Source organism: Bos javanicus, chromosome 2, assembly GCF_032452875.1.
Source record: "Bos javanicus breed banteng chromosome 2, ARS-OSU_banteng_1.0, whole genome shotgun sequence".
NCBI lineage: Eukaryota > Metazoa > Chordata > Mammalia > Artiodactyla > Bovidae > Bos > Bos javanicus.
In genome coordinates, this window is record NC_083869.1 from 89096804 (window position 1) to 89121237 (window position 24434).

General features: G+C 39.8%; 1 protein-coding gene across 2 annotated transcripts; it reads right to left on the reverse strand.

Annotated features, from left to right (window-relative positions):
* Positions 1–1382: 1382 nt before the first annotated feature.
* Positions 1383–23371, reverse strand: KCTD18 (potassium channel tetramerization domain containing 18). 2 transcript variants are annotated; one of them, XM_061381145.1, is made up of 7 exons: positions 23248–23371; positions 20247–20452; positions 18134–18345; positions 15642–15835; positions 14456–14550; positions 8708–8810; positions 1383–4204 (listed from the first exon to the last, which is right to left on the reverse strand). In XM_061381145.1, exons 2-7 carry the CDS (start codon positions 20404–20406, stop codon positions 3700–3702), a joined length of 1269 nt encoding a protein of 422 aa, XP_061237129.1. In that variant the 5' UTR covers positions 20407–20452; positions 23248–23371; the 3' UTR covers positions 1383–3699. The 2 variants fall into 2 exon arrangements, with proteins under 2 accessions (XP_061237129.1, XP_061237120.1); XM_061381136.1 differs by having other exon boundaries at positions 20247–20481; positions 23248–23370.
* Between the last annotated feature and the right edge of the window lie 1063 nt (positions 23372–24434).

A 24434-nucleotide genomic window follows, 5' to 3' on the forward strand; every position in this document is an offset into this window, starting at 1 on the left:
TAACTTAGGAATACACACATGTAAATCATTTAAAAATATTTTTCACTTGCTATAGCAGAAGCTCTTTCCCTTCATTTTATGAAGTCCATACTTTCTACTTAGTTTCTAACCAGCATCCTACCAAATGTCAATTAAAGCTCTTCAAAGGGATTGAAAGTATAAATAGGGCAACCCTTTACAAGGCACCTCATATTCACATAAAGGTTAGCATTTTTCCCTTTTCAGCACAATTTACTACCACAAGTCTATATGCACATTCAAAATGCTATTTAAATAAAAATTCCTGTATGAACGATTTCTCAGGGAAGGCCAAATATGCTTGTATATCAATTCCTTCTTTAGAAATCAAGGTATGGTTGATAATAATTATACTGTATTTAACCACAGACTTCGAAGTGAATCAACAATTTTTTCAATGTTAGTACCTGCTAAGGAAGCAATAGGATTCAGTCTGTGAATGAAAAATTGCATCAGCAATTCTAGCAGGGGCAGTAAGGCAGGAGGGGAGGGGCCAGGCTGCTTTTTTCCTTTCTCAGAAGTCAGGCAGCATCTGTCTGACTTCTCTGGGGTCTCATGAGCCACATCTCTAAATTATTTTAAACAACTTGACAAGCTATGTAACTGTAATGATCATTACTAATGGTAACTGTGGTCATTAAAAACAATCATCAAATTAAGGGACTTTCACAAGCATCTCCTTTGTTCAACAAGATACATTCTGCAAGGTCAGAAATCAGTTTCTGCACCCCATGAAGACTGCTGCTGCTGCTAAGTCGCTTCAGTCGTGTCCGACTCTGTGCGACCCCATAGATGGCAGCCCACCAGGCTCCTCCGTCCCTGGGATTCTCCAGGCAAGAACACTGGAGTGGGTTGCCATTTCCTTCTCCAATGCATGAAAGTGAAAAGTGAAAGTGAAGTTGCTCAGTCCTGTCGGACTCTTAGCGACCCCATGGACTGCAGCCTACCAGGCTCCTCCGTCCATGGGATTTTCCAGGCAAGAGTACTGGAGTCGGGTGCCATTGCCTTCTCTTACCATATACATTTTATAAAATAATTGGGGTAGAAGAGGGGGTGGGGTGGGGCGGTTGCCCTAACTGTCAGCAACATACTAGAGGCCTACTATGTACCAGGCATTGCAAGTATAGAGGTAGCAGAGTCCCTCTAGGAGAAGATAGACATGTGAAGTTAGTTACATCTAGCTTTTCCTTTGGTCAGTGATGCTGTGTCAGTCTGTAAAAATTAGATTATGAAGCTAAAATGTGTGTTGGGAGTAGCACAGTCATTATTGTACAGTCTTAACTTCATCTTCCTGATCTTTAAAGGACAAGGAAAGATTAACCTTCATTATGTTGTTCTGAAACTAAAAAGTAAAATAAACACAATGAAATAAAATATATGAAAATACTTTATAAACTATAACATAAGGCAATATTGAAACAAAAACTTGGTATTTAAAAATACAAATGAAACAACTGTTTCAGTAGATTCCTACTGTCAGCCTTAGGCTTTCCACTGTATAACTAACCAGTTTTAATCAGGGCAAACCAGTTTTCAACACAGATTACCTAGAAGGGCATAGTTAATTATCTTTTTCATAAAAAAGATAATGAACAATACTTAAATACCCTACTCACCCCATTCAGAATTTCTATTGTGTCCTTTGACCCAACAATTGCACAAACCTACTTTTCCAAAGTAATGATACTGAATTACTATTCTATAAAGCATTCTTTCATTTAAAAATTTTTTATTTTCCAGGAAGGGCCATGGGTTATGATGAGTTGCCAACTCATATGTTTGCAAAGTCTGGTATTAGGTAAAATGTTTCTTTATGCAAAATGAACGTACCCCCCCCACCCCAATCACACCAAAATAAAGTAATTTTCAAGTTCCAGGAGCATTTTGATTCCTGATATTTATAAGGGAAAGTCTGTACCTTTCCACTTTAGCTGTGCCATGGCCCAGTAGTTATTCCAAAAACTCACCTCTTATAAAGGCCAAATCTGCTCAATAGATGTCCCTTAAACTACTTGATGCAAAGAAAGGCAGGCTGTCAACTGAATCAACCATGATTAACTTTCAACATGTTTCCTCTCCAGACAAATGTTTACTATGTATAAAATACACATCTATTACTATAAAATCTTCTTATATGAATCCGCAATTCAAAATGTCATAGATCAAGCAATACGAATAATATCCTAAATGAAAGTACTTAAAACTCACTATGGTCTTTAATTTTCAGAAGACCTGGATTTTAGTATTTTTCAAGGTGACTGCATATTTTATATATTTCCCAGGGGACTATCATTCATGAATTTTTAAATATTCACTTTTTCTACCCAAATAAACCACTTATTTAAAAAAGCTGATGGTACTCAGACAGCTATCCAAATTGGTTTAACTATTTCATACATTAACTATACAAGAAAGCAATTTTGTGAGCAGAAACAGATATAAATGAACAAACTTTCACACTACTAAAGGGCTCCAGGACTTAAAAATAAGTACAGTTACAGAAAAATATCACTTTTTATGGAAAGGTTTTGCTTTATTTAATAGAAAGCAATGTTTTCAGTATATTTACTTTAGTCTTTTAAACCAATGCAAGTACAATGATAAGCACTGAGTAAAAAGTATCCTGCTTTATGAACTTATTTTTAACACACTGAAAACATACTGCTCACTAAAGATAGAAACGTGATCCAATTACAAAATATAATATGTATGTGTAAGCACATACAACTGAACTGTGAAAAAATAGAAGATTAATCAAAATACTGTTTTAAAATATTAAATTCAAATTATGTGGAAATTTTATGCATAAAAACCATATTGTATAATCAGAGTAACTCTTTAATAGTCATTTCCAGAAAAAAAATACTAACTTTAGTTAAAAAGCTGAATTTTTTTTCTTTTTCAAAGTACTTTCAAAACTTCACGATCCAAATGAAAATAAAATACTTCACAATTCAGTCCAAAAACATGTTATATAATTCTAAACCCAAGAAATCTTCCTGTGATGTATAAAATAAATCTGCTAAGGGAAAAGAGCAAGAAAAGTCAATCTAGGAAAGAAAACTGTTTCATTAAGTGAGAGTCAAAGTGTGATCTCAAATTACTTTTTTTTCCCCTCCCCATCATTTCTTTTCATGTTACCTCTTGATTCTGAGAGTCACCTGCAGGGAGTTCACCTTGATCTACGTTTTCTCTCAAATCTTCCCCATCTGGCATGTAGCACAGGGGAGCACTAAATCCCCCTCTCTATTTCACCGGCAGGAAGAGCTAAGCTCAAATTTCACTTTTATCTCTCCGCTGAAATGAGTAACATCAAATAAGTGCCTAAAATCTATAATTATTTCAGCAACAAAGTAGGCTTCCTAGGTTTGACTTTGCCCAGCTGTTTTGTTGCCTTAATACCAATAAAAATTGGCATTTTTATTAAAAATAAAAAAAACTACACATTAAAAAACCTGAAATTAAAACTGTCCCTAGACAAATAATTTAAACGTTGGGAAAATGAGAAGTAAACATAGGCCCAACCACTTACAGTCTCCCTCCTCCATTCCTGCTTCACGCTAATCATCCTAAATAGAAACGTAAGTGTTCACCTGGACAGTATGGGGAAAGAGAGCTGCTTGTTTGTGTTAACGGGGTTGGAAGCTTGGAGAGGCAAACGGTCCCAAGTCCCCATTTCCATCACTTGGTCTGGTCCTGCCCGTTCTCGGTCCACGTGCCCAGTGGGCTAAGGGCGTTAGGGGGCGGTTCCGGGGGACCCGCTGGCCTGGGTGTGGTGCAGGCAGGCAGGGAAGACCCGGTGGCACACAGTGGAGTCCGTCTCAGTTTGATCACTCGGTGCGGGGTGGCTGTCTTGTCCGAGAGCAGAACCTTAGCCGGAGGTAGGTGTGTGGCCCTGTTCTCAGGAGCCCCAGGCCCCTGTGCAGCCTGGGGATGTTCAGGCAGCCCAGTCCCCACCGGGGTTGGCACTTTTGACTGGGCAGAGCGCTGCACTGCCCTTCCTCCTGCAGCCAGGTTTGCTGTTGCCCGGGGCCAGGGTTGAGGGGCACTGGCCGGAGACACCCTGATGGAAGCAGAGTTCTTGACCTTAATTTGGGTGCTGGTGGAAGGACCCAAAAATCGGACTGGCTTAGGTCCGGTCTTACAGTTCACACCTTCTTCTTCTTCTTCATTGACTATTAGTCGCCTGTAAATACAGAAATGGGTGCTTGTCAGCATTTACAGGTTTAATAGCTAATGAAAATGTCTCCAAAGTTTAACTTCAAGGTGAACAAAAAGGTTTTTGTCAAGAATTTGAGTCAAGAGGTTTAGCGGTATCAACTTACCTACTTCATCTCTCATTGCCCACCAAGGTCAATAAATAAATTAGCAAGGTTGCAGAAGATTGTTTTAATTTAAATACATTCTTTTAAACTCATGCATAATGTTAATACCAATGATAAGTTAAAATCTGAAGTGTTACACTAGAATTATACAACACATGACTTGTTCTCACAAAGCCTGATGCAATCCAGAGGATAACCAGGAGTGTCCCAAGTTGTTTTTCCCAGAAAAGCAGCTGCAAGAGATTTATTAAGGGAAAAAACGGGTTTCACAAATAAACTTGAGAAATGCTAAGTGTGTATTTTATTCTACTGAAGTTTTAAACTCTATATTAACAAAGATTCTATAGTAAAGACACCTGTTTAGCTTTGTTGACTCCACTGACCAATCATTCTGTAATGTAACCTTTGGCACCCAGTAAAATTAGCATGCCACAGAACACATTCTGGGAACTGCTAGACTAGTAAAACCCACGGTACAGTTAGATGCTTTTCGAATTTGAGAAGTATTGGACAAACCTTCAAAGATTCCTGAACTGAGTTACCATTCACTATAAAAAGCCTAAAGTGGGAACACTGGTGAACAGGTGATTGTTTCATCTACTGTACAGAAATCAACACAGAGAATCAACTAAAATGAAAAAACTGAGGAAAATGTTTCAAATGAGAGAACAAGATGAAACCTCACCAAAAGACATTAATGAAACACAGATTAAGTAATTTGGCTGATAAGGAGTTCAATAATGGTCATAAAAATGGTCACTGGACTGGGAGAAGAGTGAATGAACACAGTGAAAAACTTCAACAAAGATATGAAAAATATAAGTCACAGAGCTGAAGAACACCATAACTGAACTGTAAAATATACTACAGGGGTTCAACAGCAGGCCAGATGAAGCAGAAGAAAGAATCACTCAACTCAAAGGCAGGGCAGTGGAATTCACCCAATCAGATCAGCAGAAAGAAAAAGAGTGAAAAAATTGAAGATAGCTGAAGGGACTTATGGGACAACACCAAATTAACATCCACATTACAGGGCTCCCAGAAGAAGAGAGAAAGGAGAAGAAATCTTGTTTGAATAAATAAAGTTGAAAATTACATAGCTGAAGAAGGAAAGAGACATCCAGATCCAGGAAGCCCAGAGAATTCCAAATAAGGTAAAGCCAAAGAGACCTATACTAAGACACATTACAATTAAAATGTCAAAAGTTAAAGGAGAAAATCTTAAAAGCAGCAAGAGAAAAATAACTTGTTATATACAAAGGAACCCCCATAAGATTATCAAGAGATTTTTTTCAGCAGAAACTTTGCAAGCCAGAAGGGGGGTGCATAATATAGTCACAGTGGTAAAAGAAAGAAAAATCCAACCAAGAATACTCTACCCAGCAAAGTTACTATTAAGAATTGAAGGAGAAACAGTTTTCCAAACAAGCAAAAGCTAAAGGAGTTCATCACCACTAAACCAGCCTCTTGAGAAATCTGTATGCACGTCAGGAAGCAACAGTTAGGACTGGACATGGAACAAAAGACTGGTTCCAAATAGGAAAAGGAGTACGTCAAGGCTGTATATTGTCACCCTGCTTATTTAACTTATATACATGATGATAAACACTGTGCTGGATGAAGCACAAGCTGGAATCAAGATTGCTGGGAGAAATATCAATAACTTTAGATATGCAGATGACACCACCCTTATGGCAGAAAGTGAAGAACTAAAGAGCTTCTTGATGAAAGTGAAAGAGGAGAGTGAAAAAGTTGGCTTAAAGCTCAACACTCAGAAAACTAAGATCATGGCATCTGATCCTATCACTTCATGGCAAATAGATGGGGAAACAGTGGAAACAGTGGCTGACTTTGTTTTTTTGGGCTCCAAAATCACTGCACATGGTGACTACAGCCATGAAATTATGATGTTGGATGACATCACCGACTCAATGGACATGAGTATGGGTAAACTCCAGGAGTTGGTGATGGACAGGGAGGCCTGGGGTGCTGCAGTCCATGGGGTCACAAAGAGTCAGACATGACTGAGTGACTGAATTGAAATGAACTGAAACCAGCCTTACATGAAATGTTAAACGAACTTCTTTAAGCTTAAAACAAAGGGCACTAATTAGTAACAAGAACACATATGAAAGAATAAATCTTACTGGAAAGGTAAATATGTAGTAAAGGTAGTATATTAATCACCTTAAGCTGATATAAAGGTTAAAAGTCAAAAGTAAAAAAAATAACTATGATTAAAATAATCAGTTAAGACACAGTATAAAAATATGATATCAAAACATAAAACATGGCATGGGATAGTACAAATACTGAGATTTATGGTTTGATAACTTGATTTCTTTGGAAGGAATGATGCTAAAGCTGAAACTCCAGTACTTTGGCCACCTCATGCGAAGAGCTGACTCATTGGAAAAGACTCTGATGCTGGGAGGGATTGGGGGCAGGAGGAGAAGGGGACGACAGAGGATGAGATGGCTGGATGGCATCACTGACTCAATGGACGTGAGTCTCAGTGAACTCCGGAGTTGGTGATGGACAGGGAGGCCTGGTGTGCTGCGATTCATGGGGTCGCAAAGAGTCGGACACGACTGAGCGACTGAACTGAACTGAACTTTCTTTAGTGGTACGAATCGTACCACTAAAGAAAGTTATCAAACCATAATGGAAGAGAGCAAGATAAAGGAACAGAGAGGAACTACAAAAATAGCCAGAAAACAGTTAACAAAATGGAAATAAGTACATGTGTGCTCAGTCTGACTGAGTTATGTCTGACTCTTTGCGACCCAAGGGACTGTAGCCTGCCAGGCTCCTCTGTCCATGGAATTTTCCAGGCAAGAATACTGGAGCAGGTTGCCATTTCCTACTTCAGGGGAATTAAGTACATACATACCTATCAATAATTACTTTAAATGAAAACAGACTGCATTCCCCAATCAAAAGACATAGGGTGGCTGAACAGATCACACGCTAGGACCCATCTATATGCTGCCCACAAAGTACTCACTCTAGATGTAAGGACACATACAGACTAAAAGTGAAGGGATGGGAAAAGATATTCCACAAAAACCGAAAGAAAACAAAAGAAAGCTGGAGTAGCTGTACTTAACATCAGATTCTTAGAACTGGAATCATAATAGCATACTGATTTGAAAACTGTGAATATAATATATTTGACCTTTAAACTCTACTGAACATAACTGAAATTTTGTAGGTGAAAAATGGTTCTTTGGGACCTCACAAGTGCTGCTAAGTCATCATTATCACCATCTTGACCATGAATCAAAAATAATGCTTAATACAATCCCAGAGGAAAGACAACCAACACAGAGGAGAGCTTCCATAAAGCCCCTTCTGCTTGCTTTGCATTTACATGCATCTTCCACTGAACTCCAGTCCTGTCTTTCTCTACCTTAGCACCACTGCCATTTGGGGTTCAATATTTCTTTGCTGTGAGGGGCTGCCCTCTGCCTTCTAGGAAGCAACCCTCTAAATGCCAGCAGCATCCCCCACCCTACAGTGTCTCCAAACATTGCCAAATATATCCCCTGGATAACAAAACTGCCTCTGGTTGAGAACCACTGCTCTAGACCCAAATGATATCTGCTCGCTGTAAGTTCAAATGGCAAAATGAAATTATGATAATAAAATGAAAGCCCTTAATAAAAAAGATGTTTTAATAATATAGGATTAATACTAAAAACTAAGTAAAATTCTCTGCATTCTGTGAAAGATTCAGAGAGTAAAAGAAAGCAGTCTGAAATTTCACAGAAGGACCGAAACAAAGTCTAAAATAGATGATCAAGAAATTAGAACATCAAAAAGCCACGAATAATACCCAGACAATGAAAATGAAATAATTTTAAATGTATGTAAAACACAGTGAAAGACACAGACATGCAGTGAATTTAATGCTAATTATTTCATAGAACATAAGAAAATACTACTAAATAAAAATGCTATTAGTATTTGTGGTTACAGAAAAGAATTCAGAGTAAATCACAGGAAGTTTCAAATATTAAGTCTAACACATTTTTTAACTATTGCCAATAAAGCCTGAGATTTCACTTTAGTGGGGAAAAATACCACAGCATTCCTACTGTGTCCAGTAGTATTTTTAAAATCAGACTCTGCTTAAATAATAATAAACCATATAACTCAGTTTTAAAGAATTACTTCTACTTTTTACATAGTTCTGGTAACTTTGCATTTATCTAGATTTATATTTTGATGGTAAGTCAGAATATTTATCAAGGTGATTAGTAAGCTCAGTGAGGTTAAGAACCATTATTTATTCCCCCAATAAAGGCAGTAAAAATAAAGGTGACAGATTAATAATAATAAACCAACAGAGAACAAATAACCTCTTTCGAATTGGAGCCATGTGACTCAGGCTTCCAAGTAAAGGGCGCTCTTCCAGAGTCCAGCATTCTATCAGCTCGTGAGGCACCCGCCAATAGCTAACACCTGGAAGATAAAAGACAATTTAGAGAACCACTGTCCACTGCCAAAGATTCAGCAACATTGTTTGGTATAAAACTGGCCAGGAAAACCTTAAAGTTCATGCCTCCTATTTAACAAAGAAAAGTACACACAGGAAAAGCTCACATGAAGAGCCAGGGCAGCAGGGACACAGCTCATGACCTGGGTCTACGAAGAGCTGGCTACCAGCCCAGCTCTGCTGCTGCTGCTGCTAAGTTGCTTCAGTCGTGTCTGACTCTGTGCGACCCCATAGATGGCAGCCCACCAGGCTCCCCCGTCCCTGGGATTCTCCAGGTAAGAACACTGGAGTGGGTTGCCATTTCCTTCTCCAATGCATGAAAATGAAAAGTGAAAGTGAAGTCGCCCAGTCATGTCCAACTCTTCACAACCCCATGGACTGCAGCCCATCAGGCTCCTCTGTCCATGGGATTTTCCAGGCAAGAGTACTGGAGTGGGGTGCCATAGCCTTCTCCGAGCCCAGCTCTGCTACTGATAATCAGCAGGTCATTATATAGACCTGGGCAACTGAGTGTATGCTGGTTAAGGCCACAGGCTTTGGAGCCAAGACTGCCTGGGTCTGGATCCCATTTCTATCACTCGCTGATCATAACACCTTGGGAAAGTTAACAACTTTTCTGTGCCCGAATTTCCTCATCTGTGAAATGATGATGAGAATTCAAACCTTAAATGAGAAAATAAAAGCAAAATGCCTAGAACTTAGCACTCAAGAGATGTTCGGTACCTTTATCGTAAGTCACAGTGTTGGTAGTAACGTGAAAAGATTGAACAGTGGGGGTTCTAACACTTGCCCTTTCTACCTCTTGGAAAATCCCATGGACGGAGGAGCCTGGTAGGCTGCAGTCCATGGGGTCGCTAAGAGTCAGACCCGACTGAGCGACTTCACTTTCACCTTTCACTTTCATGCATTGGAGAAGGAAATGGCAACCCACTCCGGTGTTCTTGGCTGGAGAATCCCAGGGATGGCTGAGCCTGGCGGGCTGCCATCTATGGGGTCGCACAGAGTCGGACACGACTGAAGCGACTTAGCAGCAGCAGCAGGTTGCTGCGACCATCAATTCAGATAAATTTTGTGAACCACTCTATAAAAGGCAACCACTACATGAACAGGAGGTGTCGTCAATACTTTATAGGCACCTGTTCAAACAAGAATAATCTGAGGGGTTTCCCTGGTGGTCTAGTGGTTAAGAATACACCAGCCAGTGCAGGAAACACAGGTTCAATCCCTGGTCTGGGAAGATCTCACATGCCAGGGAGCAACTAAGCCCGTGATCCACAACTACTAAGCCAGCACCCTAGAGTCCTCACGCCACAACTACGAAAGCCCACGTGCCTAGAGCCTGTGCTCCGCAACAAGGGACGACACGACAATGAGAAGCCTGCTCACCGCAACTAGAGAGAGCCCACACGCGGCAACGAACATAGCACAGCCAGAAATAAGTACATAAATCTTTTTAGAAAAAGAAAAAAGAATAATCTGAGTTAATGTGGTAAGCCAAGATTCCAGTCAAATTCACTTAATTTTTAAATCTGCTGTTTTTTTTAAAATTTATTTTATTGAAGTATACTTGATTTACAATGTTGTGTTAATTTCTGCTGTACAACAGTGATTCAGTTATACATATGTATATGTATATATTATTTTTCATATTCTTTTCCATTATGTTTATCACAGGATTCACAACAATAGGACCTTGTTGTTCATTTATTCTATAGGTAACAGTTTGTTTGATACGATTCTGATTGAAAGCTGAAAATGTATTCTTATGAAACTTAAAAACATTATCTAAGTGAAAGAAGCCAGACACAAAAGGTCATATATTGTAGGATTCCATTTATATAAAAATTCAGAATATGCAAATCCACTGAGACAGAAAGCGGACTGGTAGTTGCCAGGGGCTGAGGGGAGAGGAGAACAGAGAGTAACCGCTTAATGGATACTGGGTTTCCTTTTAGGGTGAAGGAAATGTTTTGGAACTAAACAGAGGTGCTGGTTACACACACTGTTGGTGCAGCAAATGTCACTGAAATGTGTACTTTAATTCTTATGGGAATTACACCTCAATTAAAAAAAAAAAAAACCATAAAAATTATACATAGACACATTAGAAAAAGTTTAAAGAATGATGCTGAATAAAAATTGCTTGGCATTAAAAACAAAAGTAATCTTTAAATCCCAAGAAAGAATTTGGCATTTTCTTTTTCATCATTAAAGGTCCAGTAATAACAACCAACTTAGCAAGGTGAGCCCATAAATTATTATATATATTGTGTCCAATACTCAAAGTCTGTGGACCTCATTTTAAGACAACTTTCTAGAACTGCTTGACTACTTAAACACCTACTTAAACACCACAAAAACATCCCTAAATCTCATCCAGTAAGTTTTCATCTCTAAGTCAGGTTTGCTGCTGCTACTGCTAAGTCGCTTCGGTCATGTCCGACTCTGTGCGACCCCATAGACGGCAGCCCACCAGGCTCCCCATCCCTGGGATTCTCCAGGCAAGAACACTGGAGTGGGTTGCCATTTCCTTCTCCAATGCATGAAAGTGAAACGTTAAAGTGAAATCGCTCAGTTGTGTCCGACTCTTAGTGACCCCATGGACTGCAGCCTACCAGGGTCCTCCATCAACGGGATTTTCCAGGCAAGAGTACTGGAGTGGGGTGCCATTGCCTTCTCCAAGTCAGGTTTACTGAAATGTAATTTACATAAAATAAGATTTACCTTTTTTAAGTACTCTTGAGTTTTGACAAGTGTGTACAGTCATGTAACTACGGCCACAATCAAGATATACAACATTTCTATCACCCTCAAAAGTTCCCTCGTGCCCTTCTACACTCAATGTCCTGCCCTCCATTCCTTAGTTTTGCCTTTTCCAGAGGGTCACATAAACGGAATCATACACTGTGTATGTAGCCTTTTGTGTCTGGCTTCTTTATGATGCTTTGAAGATTCATCCATGTTGATATATGTATCAATAGTCATTTCTTTTTATTTCTGAGTAGAATTCTATTATATGGATACACAGCAAACTGTTTTTAAAACTTATTTTTTTCCTATATAATTCATGTCATTGTATAAAACTTGGAAAATATAGAAAAGTATATATAAAAAATAAAAACCACTTCTAATTAAGGGATTAGGAGTTATGGCTCATGACATTTTGATGTATCTCATTCAAATCTTTTTTCTATTTATATTATATGTACATAATTGAAAACACATTATATTTAATTTTGTTTCTTACTTTGACCATTTCTTAATCATGGGCGCTCATCAATGTAAAAAGTTATTCAAAGTAATTCTAATAGCTATATCCCATCTATATCTTGTGGATGTGCCAATATGTATTTAGCCCTGTATTATAGACATTTATATTGTTTTTACTTTTTTTCTATTATGAATAATGCCTAGTTGAACATCTCTGTTCATAAGCCTTTTTCTGCATTTGATTATGTCCATAAGGTAGATTTCTGGAAGTAGAATTACTGAGTCAAAAGATATGAACAATATTGATGCTATTGATATGTACTGATAAATTTCCAAAAGTAATATTAATTTTATTCCTGCCAAGATTGCGTGAGATCTTTACTAATCTGGTATGTAAAAATAGTTCTCATTTAATGCATATTTCATTAATAATGAGTTTGAATCTCTGCCACATTTATTTCCTTTCCTGGGAATTTTATGGTCATGAATCTTATACCTTTATTTGTAACAGGGTTGAACTGATTTTCTAGTCAATTTAAATAAACTCTATTTATTGTAAGGATAATCTTTGCTTCATGTAATACTTTTATACAAGTTTTTTAATTAGTTTTAAAATTTTATTTATAACGTTTTATGCTTTAAAGTTAATACATTAAATATTGTATAAGCAAATTTATCTTTGTCTTTATGTTTCATTTTAAGCTTATAATTTATTTTCCAATTAAGAAATCAGTTATTTGGTTATATCTTACTATAGTTTATAAAAGTTTCATTTTTCACTCATAATGAAATAATGAAAAAAAATTAATAATACTGGCAGTATTTTGATAAATGCTGTGAGGTTAAAGTTATGTTCTTCTCCCAAGCATATTTCTCAAATAACCTATCCTTTTTTATTGGTATTTAAGGCTTTCTTAGGGTTTCCCTGGTGACTCAGGCAGTAAAGGATCAGCCTGCAATGCAGGAGACCCGGGTTCAATTTCTAGGTCAGGAAGATACCCTGGAGAAGGGAATGGCAATCCACTCCAGTATTTTTGCCTGGAGAATTCCATGGACAGAGGAGCTGAGTCAGACACAGCTGAGCAGCTAACACTTCCACACTTTTCTCACTTTCACCTTCTTCCTTTCAATAGTTCTTTCTCTCATTTCTGTTTCCTGTATTATGGCTTTCCACAGGCCTTCCAGAACTTTTATAAGATAACAGTAATACTTTATAACATGCTTTCTAAAAAGTTGAAGTCAGTTACACACACATGATTTGTTAGAGTCAGAGATCCCAGCTTCCCGAGTCAGTGGAGAAGGAATCCCAGCCAGGCCCTCCCAAAGCTTCCTGGGCAGCCTGCCAGTCCAGGGGCACAAACGGAGACTGAGAACACCAGCAGGGGTGTTCCTCAACTTAAGCCCAAGTGTCTCAAAGTCAATTAAGTCTCAAGTAATAAGCTTAGAGAGAATAGCACTTTGTTCATCACACTTCATCCTATCTGTTTGAGGGGCATGATATGAAAAGAAAAAGGAGGAAAAGTACGGGTACTGAGGGAAAAAAGGCTTGGGACCACCATCCTGCCTGAAAGAGGAACAGCTGATGAAGAGTTTTAAAAAGGCTCTTCCGTTCTCTATTCAATCTTATGTGACTTGCAATGTCGTCTCTACCAGCTTTTAAGATCATTTGAGGACTAAAATGTGTCTTATTTATCTTTGGATAATTTTAGGACTTATTATAGTGCTTGCACCTAACAGACATCAATACATGTTAAGTAAGAAAAAAATACTTAAGCATAGAACAGTTAACTCTCTGCCATCTTTAATAAGTGGCGTGCCTCCCTGAGACTTCTTTTCCTCATCAATAAACGGTAAACAGCACATAGTCTTAGGACTAACAGATTCTAAGTGTAAACTACGTATCACACTGCATATCAAGTAGCAGTATTATTATCAACTCAAGTTAGCAGCTTGGTAAAAATGGTCAAATTTCAAAGTGTGCATTTAAATCATATTTTATTTTCTAAGGGCTCTTTAGCTATCTTCCTAGCATTATTTTCATTTTCTCTCTCTCTCTCTCCTTTTGATTACACATTTTATGCTTAACACAGATGTATACTTCCTACGACAATGCTAGGTACCCAAAAGGTGCCACAGGAACTCTTTTTAAATTGAATTAAGTAAGCATAACTAATAAAAGTGTATTTTAGGTTACTGAACTATAAATTATTAATAATAGCCAGTAATGAATGAGTTTTAAAAATTTTTAAGTAAACTGCTTCAATGTTACTATGAGGTGACAAATACCTGGACCCACACCAAAAATTACATTATCTAAAAAAGCAATTCAGTATGTGACCTTGCTTTGTCTTATTAAGGAAAAGTCTATCTTCCGCCTTGAAATAGAAAAATTGGACTGTACCTTTTCCTTCCCAGGCATCAAAGGCATCCATCATTTTCTTCAATTCTGCTACTGAATAATAGCTCCAAATGTACTGAACATTATTTCCCGCCTCCCTAGAAATATTACAAAAGGTAATGAAAATATACTACCTAAGTATGAATGTATGTATATGTATACAGCAAATAAGATACTTAATAAGTGCTTGCTAATTAAGGAAAAAAATATGTTGGTACTGAGTACAATTGTTCTTCTGTGATCCTTAAGCATATATATATATGACATGCTCTATTATTATAATAAACTAAACTTACCAACTAATCTACATTTTATCTCTTTTTACTGTGGCCAAGTATTTGTTAACCCACAATATAAACTGTGTAGACAAACTAATAAATCTTTAAAATAAGTTTTCTAAAAAATCACCTAACTCCAGCAAAGTTAGAAAAGGTTCAACTTTGACTAAAACTTTTCTAACACTATGCCATGTACTTATATACAAACATCTCTGTCTGTAAAGAATTCAGAAAATGATGATATATTAATTGTCTAAAAAGCAAGCTCATGTGGTCATGCATTAGTCACTAATATGTGACCCAATCCAATCTCCCAGAGAACTAAAATAAAACTGCTAGGTGAATTGACCAGTATAAATAAGATTACAAGGAAAACATTAACAGAATAACCCTTAAGAATTTAACATGCTCAAGGTATAGAATTTTCAAGTTGGGACAGGACTGGATGAAAAGCCTTTCAGTTCAGTTCAGTTGCTCGGTCATGTCCGACTCTTGGCATTTCTTAAACCAGGACACCAAGACGGAGGCCAGTCCTGGGTCACCCAGCAGGCCTGCTGACTTTAGGTTAGGCTTCTGCTCGTGGACTGCAGTCCAGGGGAGACACCCAGGCATGTGGCTTTTCTCTTCTTTCTTTTCTCTCTGTATAAGGCCTTTCAGGGGATTCTGATGACTGTTCCAGCTGAGAACTTCTGTAAGACCAGATGGATGGCCTATTGCTCCTACAGATAACAAATGGCCTGAATTGCAGGCCTCTTCATGAAGCAGGCTTATCTCAACAGCTATGAAACTCACTCTGTCTGTTGAGAAGTACTGATGGTCTTTCCCAGTCAACCACATATTAAATTCATAACACCTCTTAGAAGAGACCAAGACTTTATTTTGTTCCTTTTCATATTTAAATATGGACATACCTTTTAAAAATGCTTTTACTGTGAATTCTTCCTCCCAGCTGCTTATCAATAGCATCTGTTCCATCAGTTTTTGTGGAATATACACCAATAATTCTACTCTCACAGCTTGCACCAGATGTGTTAAGATAGTGGAGAACCCAAACTGTTGGTTTATTGCATACTAAACCATACGAATCACAGAAGTCTGTTAAAGCCTGAAGCAAAAAAAAAATATATATATATATAAAGTTTGAATTTAACTCTGGAGCAAAGTAAAAATGAATTTGTTTTATTACTTTCCTGTAAAGCTATCATTTCACTTGGTTGTGAGGGAAATAAAAAGACTAAACATATAATCTACTTTTTATGCCTTTAAAAACCAAACCATTTGTTGAATTTGGGGTGTTGTAGAGGGGCCTTGGGCATTTCACTATCCCAAAATCCAACACCTTTTCATCTAGAGAATCCTTTTCCACTAGGAAATTATGCCTCATTTCCTCCTCCTCTAGACTCACTACCAACATCACTTTAAAAATCTTCATATGATCACTAAAAGTTAGAATTTTTTCTTTTCCCCCAAATTTTCCATTTGACTCAATTTTCCTTTTACCTTCTATTCACTAACCCCATGGTGGATGCTTATTCTGAACTCAAAATCCAATCATGGATGAACCAGATTAACTTGTTCTTTCACACTGAAGGATATGAATATATGAAACTAAATGCCTATGGTCTGAACTTATTTGGCATTTATCCACCTATTCATTCAGTCACTTGAATACTAAGTGATGTGTGAATACTATGTATATAAGGTCCTGGAGACAGGGCCCCAGCCCTCCTCAATTTATAGCTGATGGAGAAGACAGACATTAAATAAGTCATCAACACACAGTGTACTAAGTGCTACCAGGAAAGCCTACGAGGCGCTGAGGGCACAGAACAAAAGGACTTCACCCGGTGGGGTGGCTCAGGCCTTCCCTGGGAGAAACGGCGTTACTGCTGTGAGCAATGTTTTGTTGGTTTTGTATCCCAAGGGCCTAGAAAAGGGTCTGACACACAAGAGATGCTTACTATTTACTGACTCAGAGAAGGAAAAGAGGACCCTAATGTGTACTGCATTTAATATTGCTATCTAATTCCTGAATTGGCTTTTATCCTCACTTGCACATCAGTGAAAATCATCAACTGCATTATAAATTGTTCAAGGGCAAAAACTGAATGTTCCACACGGTCCCCAGAACAGTGTCTTAGGTGTAATAAGTACGAGTTGGCTGGCAGAATGAACGTATGCATGCTCTGTTCTTTGTGCATGCAAACCAGGAATGAAAGACTATAAACGTGAATGTTAATCCACCCCAACTAACCCCAGTTAGGTTTTTTTTTTAGCCCCACTCTACAGATGCGACAAACAGTACCAAGAGACTGTTTAACAACTCAATTTATAAATAATTCCAGTAGCAGAATCTATACAACCACGCAAATTCCCGAAGGGGATCTGGAACCAAATCAACTTTCTCTTCATGCTGCATTCCTAATAACCATACCATCAACTTGCTCTCCTAAACACTGACGTCTAAGTCAACAGAATTCGGACCAATTCAAACCAGTTTTCACTATGCACAATTATTTAGGAAAAACATTTTTCTTAGATGCCCCAAAGTGCTAATTAATAGCAAATATGATACTTATTAATGAGAAAAAAACAGATGAAGCTGTTCAAGTCATATAAACACCTTTAAAATGTGACTTAAAATAGAAGCAGTTTAAAAAAAATTTACTGATCTCAAGGTGAACTAATCAAACATATTTCAACTTAATAATCAACTGCTACACTCATTCAATCAGGTGAAAGATTTTATTCCATCTTTTATTTATCATTACCATCCTTTTAAAGTTATGCTTCCCTGGTTGCTCAGATGGTAAAGAATCTGCCTGCAATGCTGGAGACATGAGTTCAATCCCAGGGTCAGGAAGATCCCCTGGAGGAGGAAATGGCAATCCACTCCAGGATTCTTGTCTGGAGAATCCTATGGACAGAGGAGCTTGGTGGGCTACATACAGTCCATGAGGTCACAAAGTTGGACACAACTAAGCGACTAACACATTTATCCTTTCAAAATATCATTTTGGGAAAGAAATTATTACCACTATATCTTTACATACTACAGTGCTGCTCTTAATTTAAGGAGAACTTCAAGAGTAGAAGAGTTCTATTTTTAAAAATAAAAAGCCATCAAAAAGTGGTAAATTTTCAACAAGGAATAAAAACTCCATAAACCTTTGAGTGGCTTTGTAATATACTTTCCTAGAACAGAATTTTGGCCTAAAAATGAATACTGGTAATTAAGAAACACAACTTCAAAAATCGTAAGATGTAAAACTGTCTCATTGTGGCTTACGTTACAACACAGGCTATGCAAAATAACATACAGTGCTTTGTGAATAATAAATGTATAATAAATGAATATTATATATTCATATATATATTTTAAAGCTTAAGAAAATGCCAAGACCTTTTTAAGTTCTATATTTGACCTTAAAGAATATGTCTCCATTTCATTGGCCAAGTGGTCAGACAGGCTGTACGGATAAGGGATGCCAAAGTAATCAGCTTCTTCCTGCAGAGCAACCCGAGTTTGCTCCTCTGTGGGAATGTGAACTTCTCCATGAAGATAATCCAAAAGGTATTTAAATAGATGTCCATCACGGTCAATAACACAAGCTCCTAGAAAACATTCAGTTCAAAAATTATTGCATAGATACAAATAACCATGATAAAGTTTCAACATGTCAAACTAAAATTAGACTGAAGACCTCTACAAGTAGAAATGTTTCTTTCTCATAAGAAAGTTAATATCATGTGTTCAAGTAGATTTAGTCAAATTTGGGGAACCTCTTGGAGAAGGCAATGGCACCCCACTCCAGTACTCTTGCCTGGAAAATCCCATGGACCAAGGAGCCTGGTGGGCTGAAGTCCATGGGGTCGCTATTCGCACCTACCATATAGGAAAATGTATTCTGAGCTCCATCAGGAATTTTGGATACAATGACCACATTCCCACTGCTGGCTACCGCAAAGACCATGGAAGCCTCAGACTGCTGGTAGAATTTTAAGTTTACCCCTAACCTCAGCCTGGCTGGGCCAGGAGAGGTGTATGGAGTTCTTCCCTAATGAGGGTATGTGAGTGTTCGTTACTATGTCTGGCGTTCGTATGTCAGTGATCATACAAATCAACTTGCAGTGTCACTGACATATAAACCCATGGTTCCAAGACCTGGACACATGACCTTGGACTTACTAGGCTTGTCCTTTTGTACTAAACTTTAAAAGAGAAATGCTATGCGGGTACTACTTTATAAAAAAGGGCTTTTCTTAGACAATTCAGCAGAATTTTTAAAAAAAATACTTCTGTATGGACAGAGGAGCCTGACAGGCTACAGTCCATGAGGTCATAGTCAGACACGACTTAGTGACTAAACCACCACCATGAGGTTATTCAATAATTCCTTTTCTCCATTGATTAGTTTAGAATAAAAGGATTAAGAAGGTATAAGCTTTGGAGCAGAGGAAACAACTCACTTGCCACTGACCACCTTTTCACCACAGCCTTTTTGTCCAGATGGACATCAAGTCCTGGGCACCACACATCAGTGAGTTTTTCATTCTTTCAACTGCCATTCATTTGGCAAACAAGACCTAGGGATACTAACAGCCCTTCAGGCTCAGAACTCCTCAACCTAACACAGAAGCAAGAGTGGGTGCTCTAAGCCCCAGAATCCCTCAGATGTACAAAAAGCCCTACTTGCATTCCTGAATTTTTACAACCAGCAGTAGGTTCAGCATACCCCAAAACACTTGAAGCAAAGAGCAGCACCAGGACCCTAATCCTTGCGTTTTACAGTTTCTTCTGAAACACCAATTTTCAGTCCTCTCCCATGGTTGACTGATATCATCACTGCACTGATGTTTTCTGTGGCATACATGTCAGCCCACACAAGGCTCTGCAGCTGGACTAGGAGTGAATTTAACACTAATTCTACACTGACAATGACTGCCCTTAGCTATGAAGGCAACTGCTTTCTCTAAGAAACACAATTTTTAACTTGAAGAACACATACAGAAGCTAATATATTTAATCAAGCTCAATACAAAGACCCACTGAGTTGCATGAATGTAACACCTTTCCAAATATAATTAATCCCCCAAATCAGATCCATGGTTGGACAATGCAATGCAGGAGACCCGGAGTTCAATCCCTGGATTTGGAAGATCCCCTGAAGAGGGGAATGGATACCCGCTCCAATATTCTTGCCCAGGAGATCTCATGGACGAGGAGCCTGGCCGGCTACAGTCCATGGGGTTGCAAAGAGTTGGACAGTTTCACTTTTTGACCTTTATATACATTCACTTTTTTGTCAACTTTTAGCGACAGCATCACAGATTCTAGAAACTGGTATTTAATTTCTCCAGGTACTTAATGAAACTCCATACAGTCTTAATGATCTTAGTAATCAGCATACTGAGCTAATACATCCTGTTGTAATTAGAAAAATTAAAGGGAATTTAAACTAGACTCCTATTTTAATGAATATTCATGATCATGCTTACAGACTTGAGGTATTTACCTGATTCATCTGTTTTTAAAGGGAAACGACCACTGAACATGGATGCCAGCATTGAATCCTTAAAGCGGCACAAGGACTCCCGCCTGGCTGTGTAAATACAGCCACCCACGTTCAGTCGAAGAATATCTAACACCTCTTCTTCTGCCTTGTGACCTTCCATTGCTCTCTCCAACACCCACAGTTCTGCCTTGAAATACTTTCAGAAACTGCAAAACAAAGTGATCTCAGTCCCCCTCTGTAAAAACAAAGGACAATCACCACTGACATTTCCAATAATACATGAAATAGATTAAAAAGTATACACTCAAATGTGATTTTAAACAAATTCCTCAGCACTGGCAATCTTGAATTGAAGGATTTTATATAACAGAAAAGAAGTCTCAGATAATCTGAGAAGCTGGAAAACTCTGTCCCCAAGTATGTAAATGATAATAAACTATTATAACCAAATTGAGGTGTTGAGATGATCGCTTAAAGAATTAAACGAGATAACTAATGCATTGTTTGCTACATTTAGAGCATAGGTGAGGTGTGCTTATGATCTCTTGTATTCACACATCTTTTCAAACTATAATAAGTCTTAGGGAGCAATGTAGACTTGCAGAGGTTATGAGCATGTAGCATGGAATCAGGCTGCTAGACGTTACTACTTACTATCTTGGGACCTTAGGCAAACATTAATCCTCCTTTGCCTGTTTCCCCATGTCTAAATTGGAGGTAAGGATGATGCTTCCCTTAAAGGACTATCAGAGGAATGACTGACAGAAAATTTAAAAAGTATGTAGAACAGTCTCTGACTCTGAGTAAGTACTCAATAAATGATAAATAGCATCTATAATGACATAAAAATCTACCAGAAGGTGTATACTGAAAGATGTGATATTGGCTCCAGAGATTTAAGGAAACCTAAGAGCAGACATTACTAACAATGGTAACGATAATTCTTAAATTAGGCAAATATAATTTGTCAACTAAGGTTAGAATTCCATGTATACCAAAAGACAAACTGGTCTAGAGGAACAAAATGATATCTGTAAATCATCTGGCTTCTTCCCTCCAAAATAGCTGAAGCTTTGGGGACATTTTATAGATTTTATTTCCTAACCCATTCTGGAGATAGGTGAACCACAGGTGACGGCAGTGTTCCTATGAAACCTAAAACAATACCATGATGAAAAAGGCACTCCCAATGTATCTGGACCTTTCATAGCAAGTGTAAAATGGCTGCCAAGAGGCTCAACTACACCCAAAGCATCCATGGCCATTCACCTATGCCATCAACTATGATCTTTTCGTAGATGTTCCAATTTACCCAACTTCCAATGAAGTAAGAGGAGACCATTAGAGTCTGAGGAATACCATGTGTGTGAAACATAATCAGTAGACAGCAACTATTATGGGCCAACAGTCCAGCTTTCAAAATCCATTTATCACTGTGACTTCCTACACTGCGTATAAGTCCAAGCAGCAGCCCAGCAACAAACCATGTGAAAGAAGCACTTCTGAGGCCTGGGGTGGAACTGGTTCACGCTGTCCCTGTTATCAGCTCCCTGGAATCCTGTCTATTCTTCAAAGCTGCAGGCAAACCTCATTGGTTACATGAACTTCCCAAGCAACCCCAGTTAGAATCTTTGTTCTCCAGATATACTCTGTACCCCTCTCCACATATTATTCCACTTGACTAATCTCTGGCTCGGGGAACTATAAATTGCATCACCTCTGTTGTTGTTCAGTTGCTAAGTTGTGTCCTACTCTGAGACCTCACTCACTGCAGGCAGCATGCCAGGTTTCCCTGTCTTTCACTAATTCTCAGAGTTTGTTCAAGCTCATGTCCATGGAGTAGGGGATGCCATCCAACCCTTAGCATCACCCTTAACAATTTCCATTTACTGAGTGCCAGCCACTGTAGGAGTCACTGGACTGATTTTACCTAATTCACAGAAAAGTCCTACTGGGTAGGCGTTCCTGTCCCTACTGACAGATGAGAGCACTGCTGCTGCTGCTGCTGCTAAGTCGCTCCAGTCGTGTCCGACTCTGTACTACCCCATAGACGACAGCCCACCAGGCCCCCCGTCCCTGGGATTCTCCAGGCAAGAACACTGGAGTGGGTTGCCATTTCCTTCTCCAATGCATGAAAAGTGAAGTCGCTCAGTCCCGCTGGTCTCTCCGCGACCCCGTGCACTGTAGCGTACCAGGCTCCTCCGCCAGGGGAGTTTCCAGGCAAGAGTACTGGAGTGGGTTGCCATTTCCTTCTCCAGGTGAGGACACTGGAGAAAGATACAAGAAAGTGCGCCCTGCTATAAATGGTGAAGTCAGCCCCAATCCAGGACAGCTGGACCAACTCCAAGTTCTTCCAGCCGCAGGCCACACAGCCTCCTTCAGCACTCTCACTAAGCCTCCTGACCCGGGCACGTCACTCACTAAACATCTGTCCATCTGAAGACTCCTGCTGATGGCAACAGTAACACAGCAGCACCCTGAGCGCCAAGGATTCAAGAGAACCCCCAAGACAGAGGACTACCACTTCAAGGCCAGTCATAGGGCCCTATGCTCAAATGGACCCACTTGGACTCCCTGCTGGGTCGGAAGGAGTCGGAAGTGCCCAGTCCTCTAAGAAAGCATTCCAGAGTGCAGTCCTGTGACCACCTGCATCAAAACCATCAGGGAGGCTTGCTGAAAATGCAGATTCCCCGACCACGGTAGAGACTCCGGTTCACAAAGTATGAGGTGGGGTCAGGAGTCCGCCAGCGGACCCTACTTTGAGAAACACGGCTCAAGGGCCTCGAGCTCCTCCCATGACGCTGGACGAAAGGGGAGGGGCTGGGACACCACAAAGCCCCGCCGGGGTCTCCCGCACTCCGGGGATCCCGAATCTACCGGAAGCCGAGTCTGCGGCCCGGGCCCTTAATCAGGGCGCCGCGCCGCCTCCCGGGCCTGAGGCCCACCCAGCGCCCCGATCCTCCGGATGGGCGGGGCAGGGTAGGCGGCATCCCCGACTGACCTGCGGCCCGCCTGGCCGTGGGCGCCGCCGCAGCCGGACGCCGCCTGGCCCGATGCGGAAGTGAGCGCCTCCTCTGCTGCTCCGCAACTCCTGTAGCAGCGCGGGCCCAGCGGCGCCCCCGTGCGTCCCGGCAGAGCCTGGGAAAGGAGGCCCCGCCCGGGACACGCCCGGGACACGCCCCTCCAGCGCCCCGCCCCTCAGCCGCCGCAGAGGAGGCTGCGGAGGGGATGGTGGGAGGTTCCCGCCCCCACCCCAGTCTCCCTATCCTGCTGGGAAAAGAAAGGTCACAGGAGGGAGACGCAGTCTGGATGCCCGAGAAACGATCTTGACCATTCAGAAGCTACTTTTACACTTGAAGAAAACAAAGCCGAAATTGCAATCGTTCAGGGTCAGTTCATAGTGGTAAGAGGCTGAGTTAGATTTTCTTACCTCTAGATGAAGGCCCTTCCCTCCAAACTGGGCTGCTCAATGCCATGCCAAGCAGTGGAATATTTGTGCTTTTGGATGGTGTTTATAGCTTGCAAAGCTGTTTCACACAGAGCATTCTTGTTTAAATTAGCTGTGTGACAGTCCTGTATTGTTATTCCTGTTACAGAAAGGAACACTGAGGCAGGAGCAAACATTTATTGAACCTGAGGTTCTTCTAAATTCTTTGCATGCACTAATTTTCTCTTAACAATAACCACAAGAGTGCTTTTGGTTTCCAACTGCAATCTAACTTGTGCAAGAGACTTTGCTAGGTATTTCAAAATGGATAAAACACAGTCTATTCTCAAAGTACTTTCCCGGACTCAATAATAATTGGTTCCTAATTTTTCTAACTGGGTCTTAGAAGGGAATAAGATTGAGATAAGCCCACCTACCCCTCAGATATTGATAGTATGCAGGAGAGGGAGAAGGTTTGTTCAACCTATAATTATTGAGTGTTGCTGCTGCTGCTGCTACTGCTAAGTCACTTCAGTCGTGTCCGACTCTGTGTGACCCCATAGACGGCAGCCCACCAGGCTCCCCCGTCCCTGGGATTCTCCAGGCAAGAATACTGGAGTGGGTTGCCATTTCCTTCTCCAATGCAGGAAAGTGAAAAGTAAAAGTGAAGTCGCTCAGTTGTATCCGACTCTTAGTGACCCCATGGACTGCAGCCTACCAGGCTCCTCCATCCATGGGATTTTCCAGGCAAGAGTACTGGA